Consider the following 12,383-nt stretch of genomic DNA (forward strand, 5'->3'; position numbering starts at 1 on the left):
GAAAGGTCCATTTAGAAAAATAACAACATGAAAAGCACAAAAATCTAGTCACACCAAAAGCAAAACATGTATTTACATCAAAAGTAAAACAAAAATTCACAAATACACATTCATGCCTACAGCAAAGCTACTAAGTAAAACATTACAAATGTAGACGAGATGAAACCAAAATAGCTAAATATCACAAGACAATGTTGTCACACCAAAAGCGAAACAAAGAAGTGAAACTATGCAAACAGAAGGTCTGTTCAGATCAAGAAAAACATCAAAGGCATATGACCAATCTTTTCAAACGAAAAGGCACAAATTTGCAAAATAAAATGTCTGTTCACACCAACAGAGATTAAAACATTTACCAACTTAGGACATTGCAGACAAAATGTCTGTTAACCCTAGATCAAAACAAAATGACAAGCAGACAAAATTGAAATGAAAAAACAAACATCAAAGACAATGTGGTCACAGACTGGTCACACCAAAAACAAAATACAGTTTATCTATTCAAACGAAATGTGTGTTCAGACCAAGAACAAGACGACAAGCAAAACATCACCTATAACACATCTATTCACAACAACAGCTAAATAAAAAGGCAAAGAGCTACACATAGCTAAACATTGCAGACATTCAAACCAAGACCATTGCTTCGCATTTAATGCAACAATATACAAAAATACACAATCTCCTCTAGAATTTCAGAAGAGATTTAATAAACTCTGCTCAGACTGCCAAAGTACAGTCTGCAATGACAATTCAGATACATTGACTCAATTTCTCATCAAATCCTCACAGACCAAATTATTAGAGCTATGTAGTCAATATTCATTTTACAACTCATTTATATAGTGTCTCGGGATTTTCTGTTTTTATTCCTTCATTTGATAGTTCATACTCAAATGAAACAAATAAATCTTCTGAGCAATGAAGGAACAACCCATAAGCTATAAAAGATTCCTCTGGGTTTTAATTATTTACACATGCTGGAATGTTTTACCCATAAGCACCATATCCATGCTGCACTGTTTATCTCAGATGCTCTAAAAGCTGACTCATACGATCAGATTATCTGCTGTAAGAAACAGATGACACTTGGAGAAGATGCTGCTATTTAGTATGGCGTGATCTGTAGGAGTAATAAAAAAGAGTGCTTCACTGAGCTGCACTTTGGCTCTTTGCCTTCCTTAAGATGGCTCAGTAGATTAACGCTTGTGCACGTGCCACCGTCACACACCTTTATCATCACTCTCTCAAACGTCCTTGAACCTGCTGAAGTTTTAGGATCGGTGTGGTTACTGTTGCATATTTGTTCATGTTTGGTGGCCATTGCATATTGCATTTCATAATAACAGCATTTGTGGAGACTCTTGTTGTGACATGCCTTTGCCACATTTTATGAGACAGCTGACAGATGTGTAATTATGACACAGGCAGTGGTTTGCTCGGACATAATTTAGAGTGGGATCATATCTTGTATGAAGGGAATGTTTATGTCAGAATGTTGTGGTGTGTTGGGAATGACAAATATGCATTCAGATCCATAAAGATGTCATTACAGCTTATAAACAACATGCTTGAAACGTTCTCTCTGTTCCCATCTGTTGAAAACAGGATTCTGCATTGCCTGGTGTCGGTCTGTTTTCAGATGACAATTCTTCGAGACCTAGAGAAGTTGGCTGGGTGGCTAAGAATATCTATCATTTATATTCTGAGTGGCATCACAGGAAACCTGGCTAGTGCCATCTTCCTCCCCTACAGAGCTGAGGTGAGCACCACTTGATGCATTTTGACCTCTTTTCTACCCCTTAGGGTGCTACAACCAGCCCCTAAAACCTGCTGGTCTAGAAATAGAAATCACTAACATTAGACATACAGAAAACAGGAACACCCATTTCTTAATCAGTGACACTATCTAAACTCGATGTGATGTGACACACAATGACTTGATGGATATCCTGTTAATTTTGTGTTGCACAGTGGCTACAGCTGCTTTAATTTTCATGCTTATATGTAAATTATTTTATTTATAAATATACTGTTATCAAATTAATTTTTATGAATGTTATTAGTTTGTGACAAACCTTTGGCTGGATCTAGTAATTTATAAAAAAAAATTATATGTTTTTATTTTTATACATAACAATAATTTGAATACGCTTTGGCTACAATTTCCTGCTTAATTCAGTGTTTTACTTACTGTTTCTCCATAATTATTTGTGACATTTACTAAAAAAAATTTTTTTTTAAGTTTTTTGTGTTATTTATTTATATATCTATTTATATCAGTTTGACGGTTACATTTTGATACTTTATTTGATACATACTTTTCAATAATTTAACAATACATTCACATTTAAAGGTTCTTTGATGCACTAAAAAGAAAATTGATCCAAACACAATTTTCATTTATAAATTTCTAGTAAATTTTCAGTGTGTTGGCTAATGGTCACTTGATGATTGGTGACAGAAAATTCCATCTTTTAAGTTTTTATTTTACATTTATTTATTTTAATTGTACATTTCTGTGATTTTTTTTTCCCACTTACAAACCCCCTGCAGTTCATGAACCACCAGGGGGTTTGTGCACCCGAGTTTAAGAAAACCTTGGGCTAATGCACCAAGTATACTTCAGTTATTTTGTGTATTTCAAAGTATACTCCATTTGATAGCGTGCACTAATGCCGGCGATCGACACATTTTCAAGAAAGCTTAATCTTAGTCCATCACTCTGTTTTTCTTCTAGAAGTTATTACCAATTAAAATGTTGTTGCTCTCTTTGCAAAACCAATTAATGCTCATGTGCAACCTATGCATACGTAGTATGCACGGTTACAAATATCAGACGGTGCACATTCAGTATGCGTGTACCATACTGATGACGAAATCTGCGTCATGCGCACTCTACGCTTACCTTCGCATACATGGAAAAAGTGTAGTATACTTTGGGCTTAAAGAGATAGGTCACCCAAAATATTTTAATTCTGTCATTAATTAACCACCCTCATGTTGTTCCAAACCCATAAGACCTTCGTTCATCTTCAGAGCACAGATTAAGATATTTCTGATGCATTCCAAGAGCTCTCTGTTCCTCACATAGACAGCTAGGATCCTTATACGATAAAGGCTCAGAAACAAGGAGATTGTTAAAATAATCCATCTGCCATTAGTAGTTCAACCAATTCTAGTTCAACAGTTTGGAATTTTAGTTTTCTGGTGAACTATCCCTTTAAGAGAACCAGCACCATCTTGGTGGAAAAGGTGTTTTACTCATGTATCTCTGGCACTGAGCTTGACCTTCCTTTGCTGTCTCCATGCGTCTCTAGGTGGGTCCAGCTGGCTCTCAGTTCGGCATCCTGGCCTGTCTGTTTGTGGAGCTGATTCAGAGCTGGCAGATTCTGGCTCAGCCGTGGAGGGCCTTCACTAAACTACTGTGTGTGGTGCTCTTTTTGTTCGCCTTCGGCCTGCTGCCCTGGATTGATAACTTCGCCCACATCGGCGGATTCATCTCGGGCTTCTTCCTCTCCTTCGCCTTCCTCCCATACATCAGCTTCGGCCGCCTGGACATGTACCGCAAGCGCTGCCAGATCATCATCTTCCTGGTAGTGTTCTTGGGCCTGTTCGCGGGACTCGTGGTGCTCTTCTACGTGTATCCCATCAAGTGTGAGTGGTGCGAGCTGCTCACCTGCATTCCTTTCACCGACAAGTTCTGTGAGAAGTACGACCTCAATGCGCACCTCCATTGAGGGAGAGGCGGGGCTTCGGGGGGAGAGGCATCCGATTGGTCGTTGATCTGCAATCTGTCAGTGTTCATCCAGTTGCACTTCGTCTCGCCCCAAATGAAGCCCTTTCTGTGAACTTGGACAGTATGCTTGTGTTGTTGTTGTTTTTTTACTCAAGTGTAAGTTGGATGTCCACCTTGACCATTTTAGGAATTAAATTAGCTTTTTAACATACCCTAAAGTTTTATGTAGTCTATTGATAAGGGTGTCTGATAATCATATGAAAACAGGGTCATCCTCGCCCGAAAACTTTCTTCACACTACAGTCTCAGAAGGCAGTGTCATAATAAAAGCACTGGTACACCAAACGGAGAACACGTCTTCTCCAATTTGATTGTTGTACTTTTTTATGTTTTAGCATGTCAGGGGTAGGTTTGTCTTTGTTTAGTCGACCTCAGAATCCAGGGATGAAAAACTCTGTACCTTTGGTGCCTTGATAAATGTACCTACTACTGCCATATTTTCGTTACACGTTGAGCACTCAAATGATATTCTTTTATTTGTGTGTTACTTCTAATGGAGTAATGGTTTATTATGAAAGGGTAGTGTTTTAGCTACCCAATTTACTCACTTGTTACAGAATACAGCTAAAACAACCTGCACCTCTGAAGTTTGTCTGTTTTTCTTGTCTACTAGACCTTAAACTAACACTGAATTATGGAAGCCCATTTCCACCAACTTTCTTTTAAAACATTACATCTCACAATTGTGACATTGTTTCTCGCAACTGCAATGTTAGATCTTGCAATGTGACTATTTCTCATAATTGCAACTCATCTCAGTGACTTCTCAAATTTCTGACTTTATTTCCCATAATTGAGACTTTATCTCACAATGTGTTACACAAGTTACACCTCGCAATATGAGTTTATCTCACAGTGACTTTATTTCCCATAATTGACCATTTTTTCCCATGATGTGATTATTTTTCATAATCGTGACGTTACATCTCGCAATATAAGTATATCGCAATATGACTTAATATCTCACAATTGTAACCTTTTTTCTTGTAATTTGCGACTTTACACCTTGCAATTGTGACTAGATCAAAATTGTAACTTCATATCTCACAGTGACTTAATATTATGCAATTGTGACTTTATAAGTAGCAAGGTGACTTTATTTCTCATAATTATGACTTCATATCTCACAACTGTCTTTAAATCGCACAGCGTGACTTTATTATTTCCAATTTCCTCACTTTTTTTTTTTTACTCTGATGCAGAAATAGATTTCTATACTAAACCACTCTGACTAGTTTTGGAACAAAACATAAGATGGTACCAAGGATAGTAACAAAATGTATCCATAAACCCAAATTGCTGGTAACACTTGTAGACTATATGAACTACAGTAAAAATGAGAAGCATTAAATAGCTAATGTTAAAAATTTACTAATACATAATTAAAATCAAAAGTTGTAGCTGTCAGTATTGTCAGTTACATCAGTTGTATAAGTCAGTTGCATCTGACTTTATTGTAAAATGTTACTGAAATGCTTTCTCACCATTGTGCATAGAAAATACAAATGACAAAAATATAGCTTTGTTGTTAGATTTGTATTTTTATTGATTAGATACACATGATAGTATGACTAATGCCACAGAGAACGTTTATGGACACTCTAATTAAAGTTTACTTCAGTTCATACGCTGTATACATAGTGGCATTCCCAAAGCACATTGTGACAAATGCAGTAATATATAAGGACGATTTTATTCTACAACAATATAATCAACATTTTATTTTGCACTTGCAATCTAAAGTGTTGGGAACAATTATGAAAAATAAAATTCGCAGATTTTAAATTATTATTTTATTCTTTTTCCGACATAACATTTTGAATGGCTTACTTTTTACTAGAAAAATGTTAATGTTAAATGTTATTAAAATTAAAGAATATGTTTTTTAATTGATCAAACCAATAGTTTATTTTTTATGAATATGGTGAATATGGTTTTCCAAAAAAACAAAAAACAAATCATTATTAAATACAACCACTGTTTTTTGACCAGTAAAGTGTGCAGTATATATTGGGCAGTACACGAGAAAAAACAGCCAACAGCTTTAACCTTCAAATACCCCAAACTGCTTCGATCTCTTTAAATGAGTGCATAGGTAAGTCTCTGGTTCTTGCTCAGGTGATAGTAGGGCTTTGAGCCAGTGATTGCCAACAGCTGTCCAGAATCTACGCATGGTGTCCTGAATCAGGATTGAATGAGCTAAATAAACTAACAACCGCTGTTTCGTCGTGCATAAGCCAGGCCTCCAAGCTGATACTCCATCTCTGTGAAGGTCAATGCACCCACAGTGACGGCTGAGGGACCCTTCTCCTTAAAGCCAGCCTTCTGGTAGAAGGGCACCAGGAACTCCTCACAGACCAGCAGGGCCCGGCGGAGTCCGGGGAGACAGCGCAGGTACTGCAGATATCGCCAAAGCACGATGGAGCCTTTGCCCTGCTGTCGACATTGGCGGTGCACAGACAACACGTGGATGTGAACCGTGGGAGAGTCTGGGACGTGTGTCCTCAAGGCTTCCTGGATCAGATGAGAATTAAATGTAAACTCCAAGTGAAGTTCTCAATCTACATGATAACAGGTTTCTTAAAAGAGCTATGTTTCTCACCTGTTCTAGTTTCTCTTTGTCCCAGCCAGATCCAATGATGAAGGCCACCAGCTGACCCTCTTCAAACCATCCCATCGAGAGCTCAGGACACTGGCCCAGGAAACTAAGCACCTCATCAAGGGTGAGTGGACATTCACCAGAAACAGAGATAAACGCTGCAGAGGGGAAAATACATGGGTGAGTCAACCCTGTTATACCAATGCAAACAGGAGCTTATCGGCAGATGATCGGGTTTATCACAATCAGATCAGCAGTAATTTTTTTTAACAGGTAGGATTAAATAATATAACATGGTATAAATAAAACCATTGTTGCCTATCCAGATGTGTGTTATGTTTTACAGTAATCTATGGGGCACTAATTGTAAAATATCCAATACCCAATTTTCCAGACTAGCCTAAACCATTTTTCTTTTTCTTTCTTAAATGAAATGAATTTTGCTTTATTGGTATGACATACACTACCTTTCAATCAAACATTTGGGGATTTTAATTATTTTTATTTTTTTTAAAGAAGTTTATTTTGCTCACCAAGCAAAATTGTAATTATTATTATTTATTTTTATTTGACTTATTTTATTTTAAATTGTAATAATATTTTTAAATATTATTACAATTTAAAATAAGTGTTTTCAACTAAGATATATTTTTAAATTGTATTTATTTCAGGAATGGAAAAGCTTAATTTTCAGCATCATTACTGCAGTCTTTAGTGTCACATGATCTATCATTTATTAATCTAATATGCTGTTAATATCATTTGCTGCTCAAGAAACATTTCTTATTATCATCAATGTTGAAAACAGTTGTGCTGCTCTATATTTTTGTGGACAGTTATCACATTTCTTCTGACTTCTTTCATGATAAGAAAGTTAGAAATTGCAACATGTATTTAAAATATAAATCTTTTGTAATATTATAAATGTCTATACTGTAATTTAAAAAAATATATTTTCTATCAAAAATATTTTTTACTGACCGCCAAAAGCTTGTGTATTTTAGCACATATTGGCAAAACATTATAGAAAATGAAATAAAAATAAGAAAGTAGATAGATAAATAAAAAAGTTAAATAATTAAGCAACCCAACCAGCAGAGTTCCTAGTGAAATGCCTTCAGCGGGGATCAAGTGTGTAAGACCTTCTTAAACTATATTCACTCACTCAGGACAACTAACAAAAAAAAAAAAAAAGATTAACACTGACGGCGCAATCAATAGATAATCCTGCCACTGTATTTTAGTAAATCTCTTTTGTGGCACCCCAGTATAACCCCAGCATGTGTGTGAAACATCTTACCTTCTCTCTCTATCTCAAACACACTAATGGCGTCCTGTGGGGTGAGATTTCGAAACTCACTGGCAGGTAAAGTGTGTCGTCGCTGGTGTCGAGGACTGGCAACACTTAGCGGTGTCTTCAGAAAGAATGGCTTCAGGAAGGGTGAGCTGATGACCTGCGGTGCCATGGTCTGACACGCGCACACTTTTGATGGCTGGAGGACAGTGCGGTCTGAAATACTAACCAAGCCTCTTCAGCTCTTAGTTTTCCCTCACTTCAGAGTTTTAGGACACTGCTGTCTTTCCCTCAGTGGATATGTCGGTCTGAAGAGTTTGAGTCCTATCACACTACCTCCTCCTCTTTTACCCTCCCCCGGGCCTCGGGCCCCGTCCCTCTCTTTGTCCCGGCCCGCCCCGATCTGCTAAAGCGTCCCGTCTTTAGAGGGATAGTGATGTGCGCACGTGCCAGGTGAAGCTGTAGCAATCTCCTAAGAGTCTGTGTGCTAATAGCCTACTCACAGCGCAGCTCCCAGTGCTCACCCAGAAACTGTTTGTACAGCCAAAGAAAGCTTTGGAGTGTTTACGCCTGCCCCGGTAGCTAGTTACGTATTTGGTGTTACCACATTCTTGCTTAAAAAGAGAACAAAGCTGATAAATACACCCACAGGGCCAATGAACAGAAGTGGTGTATCATTACTCCTGTAACAAATCTTAGGGTTATGGTCAGTTTGTCAAGGCATAATGAACATACACTACCATGCATTGCATTTATTTGATCAAAAATACAGTTTTAACTGGTATGAACTATCCTTAACCAAAATCAAAGTCATCACAATGTAACAGGGTATAGGTAAAACTGTTTTATTTTATTTTTTTACCTATCCATATGTGTTGGTGTGTTTTTTAAAGTATTTACAGTATGTGGCACCAATTGTAATTTTATAAAATTAATAGTTGTATTTAGATTTTTTAATGCTTGCTAAAGTAAATGCTCACAGAGGCTGTATTTATTTTATCAAAATAGTAAAATTATGAAATATTATTATAATTTGAATTTATCATCATAATATATGCATACACAATTTTCCACGCACATATTGTGATTTATAAAAAATAAACTTGGCGTAAATATGTAAGCACTGTACGGACATTATAAACCATGCCAAAAGTATTGAAGTAAAAAACTATTTTAAACTCTGTTTTCCTGTCAATATACACATTTAAATTAAATATTTTACTTTTAATGGATATAAACACTGAAATTACATAATGTTACAAAAATACATAATTACATAATTTTATTAACAATAGGTTATTTTCCCTGTATGCTATGTTTTAATGACAGCAAAGAGTGCTGGGTGCACAATAATTAATCTTTAAACTAAACTACAGATCACATGTTATGAGAAATATTTTAGCGAGAACAATGATCAGTGATGCGCACTTACTTCGATATTATGGGGGACACTGCTGGATTCAGAGGTCGAACGGTCCATTGTCTGGTACAGGACCAATGATAACAATACAACCGCAGCTGCACGGAGGTGTTGATGTCGTGAGAAGGCATCTCCTAACATGAAAAATACCATGTTTGAAGGATATAACTAGGAGAAAACGGTGAGATTTGCACGTTTCCTTTTAAAATACTTTGTCAGTGACGAGCCGAATTAGACAATTGTATTTACTCTGCAGTTATGGGCCTGTCTGTTTCCACTAAAAATAGCTAAAAGATGTTCATCAGCAAAACGGCATACATTTAATTTGTAATGAATTGTTTAAAACAATTGAAATACTATTTGGCCAGTGTAAAATATATCTATATCTAAAATATATCTGAAAATAACTTTAAACCATTTTGTTTTTATGGTTAGTTTCCTATATTTATTTTAAAACATGACAAGGATACTGGATAATTTTTAGCAATAAAAATGAATGTGTGTGGCCCGAATGGCATTATCGTCCCCATATCATATTTCCTTAATGTATCGGTGTTAAACTTGGTGGCACCGTGGATGGGACTATCCATTTAAATGATATGCAGATGAGGTTATGCATAGTAAAACTAGGCGTTGAAATCTCCATATTTGTTATGTTATGCATATAACATTATACATTATACATAACTCCATATAACATTATGTTATGTTATGTCCACATATGGTTATTTCGGGGAGGAGACCAGGTGGAGATGCACGTATGCACAATCTTCCCCTGACTGGGATTTATAAAGGGATTTCTGCACAGGATCTGGTTTTATAAATCTGAAAACTTTTTGTGCCTACGTGCACTTTTATAAATGAGACCCCATGTGAACAATCTTTCATGCAGAAACAGCTTATCAAAGTAAACTAATAATTGTAATATTTTAGTAGCATTATAATTAAGCAGTTAGTTGATATATATGTTAACATTACAGCAATCATGTTTCACAGAAGTTGTGATTATAGATAATAAATCACTTGCTGACCAGTAAAATATAGGCTAACAGCTATTATGAGACAAATGGATGAGTCATTCAGGGCCAACACAAGATGACTTAAACACTGTTCCATTCTTCTGTTTGTTTGTCATTTGAGCCATAACTGTGACCGATTATTTCTGTGGTGATCCACTAGCATGCTCAGACAATGATAACAGGGTCTGTGGTTTATTTTATGACTAACTTGCATGTTTTTTAAAGCACCTGTGTCATTCAGTCAGCATGGTATGTGTCAGCTGATTGAGGTTGATAGAGGATTTAAAAAGTAGGAATAAGTACAGATGCAGCTCAATAAATTAGAATGTTGAGGAAAAGTTAATTTATTTCAGTAATTTAACTCAAATTGTGAAACTTGTTCATTAATTAAAGCTGGCTGTTCACAGAGTGCTGTATCAAAGCATGTTAACAGAAAGTTGAGTGGAAGGAAGAAGTGTGGAAGAAAAAGATGCACAACCAACCGAGAAAACCACAGCCTTATAAGGACTTTCAAGCAAAATCAATTCAAGAATTTGAGTGAATTCACAAGGAATGGACTGAGGCTGGGGTCAAGGCATCAAGAGCCACAACACACAGACGTGCCAAGGAATTTGCTGAGAAAAAGAACTGGACTGTTGCCCAGTGGTCCAAAGTCCTTTTTTCAGATGAGAGCAAGTTTTGTATTTCATTTGGAAACCAAGGTCCTAGAGTCTGGAGCAAGGGTGGAGAAGCTCATAGCACAAGTTTCTTGGAGTCCAGTGTTAAGTTTCCACAGTCTGTGATGATTTGTTTTGTTGCTTTGGATAAAATCGTCTGCTAAATGATTAAATGTAACTTTTGGGTGCAATGTCATCTACTGGTGTTGGTCCATTGTGTTTTTTGAAAACCAAAGTCACTGCACCCGTTTCGTTGCACGCTGAATTGAGGCAGTAATTAAAGCAAAAGGATCCCCTACCAAGCATCGAGTACATGTACAGTACATGAACATACTTTCCAGAATGCCAACAATTTACTTAAAAAATATGTAATTAGTATCTATTAATAATTTTTTGACTAAATTACCCAACATTATTCTAATTAAACATCTTTATCAAAGAATTTGCCATAAAATATGGTGCATTTATTACAATAGGTCAGAAAAATCACCAAAAAAATGTATAGATATTCTTTTTGTGGATCTGTACGGTTTTAATAAATAAATAAATCTAGGAAAATACATTTTTAATTAAGTAATTTTTAATTAAAATGTTTTAGAAAGTGTTTTGAAGAGTACTGAAGCCTCTGTAGTATCAGCACACAGTAAAGCACTGCAGCAGTAGAATATTTGTCTAAATTAGTTGCTTTGAACTACTTATTTATTTTCAGTGCCCCTGAGCAAAGTACATGCAGAAATGGCATTATAAGTGACAAAATCCCATTTTGCTTAAGTGCTGCTAAAATAAGTCAAAAAACACTTGAAGGTTCAACTTCTTACATTAAGGATATAACATTCATGTAATTCATATACAACAGTTCTTTCATAATAATATATACTATGATGCATGAAATATTACTTCTGAAAGTACATTGCTTTCATAATCACTGAAAATGTGCTTTAAATGCCTTTTAATGCATAAGTGAGGAACAAGAAGGCACAGTGGAATATTTAATTGAAATGGCACATTATTTGAGGAAATAAATAATATGCATATTCCAGAGCAGTGATACATCTTACATTGACATTACCATGCAGAGCTGTAAGCAATTAAATCATTTGATTAAAATACATGTACACAGCAGCTTAATAGATATTAACAGAAGATACAACATAAATCGTGTTATTATAGCATAAAATTTGTATAAGCAATACCTTTCAACCTACAGAGTATCAGATTAAAATGATCATTACAACCAAGAACATCAGCCACACATCTAAAGCATAAACATAGTCAAGGCTAAAGGTTACAGCCGATGAGCACAAGAACAGCACAGCTAGGAGCAAAAGCTGTAGCAACACTTGCTTTGTTCTTTAAAGGCACCTAAACCTGCATATGCATAATCCTACAAGACACTGCAGATCTGCATGTTTGAAAACAATGAGATTTCATGCTTCTTGTGACTTGTTCATTGAGCTTTTTTCTTTCTTTCTTGGAAATACAGGGTCCAGCTGTGAAGAAATACAACCAGGCTGTCAAATATTCACAAAGTCTTCACTCCAAAAAGGTTTAATAACATCCGAACCAACACATGAAAGGAATGCCTTCACATTTTTA

General features: G+C 35.9%; 2 protein-coding genes across 3 annotated transcripts in view; one reads left to right on the top strand and one right to left on the bottom strand.

Moving 5' to 3' along the window:
* rhbdf1a (rhomboid 5 homolog 1a (Drosophila)) overlaps positions 1–4,378 on the top strand; it is a 51,403-nt gene extending 47,025 nt beyond the window's left edge. For both annotated transcript variants that reach the window (XM_059559252.1, XM_059559253.1), the window contains 2 exons: positions 1,609–1,762; positions 3,321–4,378. In XM_059559252.1, the coding sequence (XP_059415235.1) occupies positions 1,609–1,762; positions 3,321–3,740 (574 nt within the window). In that variant the 3' untranslated portion in view covers positions 3,741–4,378. The remainder of the gene's footprint in view (positions 1–1,608; positions 1,763–3,320) is intronic.
* Positions 4,379–5,316: 938 nt separating this feature from the next.
* Positions 5,317–8,224, bottom strand: aanat2 (arylalkylamine N-acetyltransferase 2). Its single transcript, XM_059559293.1, has 3 exons — positions 7,699–8,224; positions 6,402–6,556; positions 5,317–6,313 (listed from the first exon to the last, which is right to left on the bottom strand). The coding sequence occupies exons 1-3, from the start codon at positions 7,862–7,864 to the stop codon at positions 6,008–6,010; spliced, it is 627 nt and encodes a 208-aa protein (XP_059415276.1). The 5' UTR covers positions 7,865–8,224; the 3' UTR covers positions 5,317–6,007.
* Positions 8,225–12,383: the final 4,159 nt, after the last annotated feature.

The sequence above is a fragment of the Carassius carassius genome, chromosome 1 (genome assembly GCF_963082965.1).
Source record: "Carassius carassius chromosome 1, fCarCar2.1, whole genome shotgun sequence".
NCBI lineage: Eukaryota > Metazoa > Chordata > Actinopteri > Cypriniformes > Cyprinidae > Carassius > Carassius carassius.

Excerpts from the sequence above, each read along its gene's own strand:
- aanat2 (XM_059559293.1), bottom strand. The coding sequence starts at position 7,864 with ATGGCACCGCAGGTCATCAGCTCACCCTTCCTGAAGCCATTCTTTCTG. Across the intron at positions 6,557-7,698 it reads GTTTGAGATAGAGAGAGAAG|CGTTTATCTCTGTTTCTGGT; the intron begins GTAAGATGTTTC and ends TCCCCTCTGCAG. Across the intron at positions 6,314-6,401 it reads ACAAAGAGAAACTAGAACAG|GAAGCCTTGAGGACACACGT; the intron begins GTGAGAAACATA and ends CATCTGATCCAG.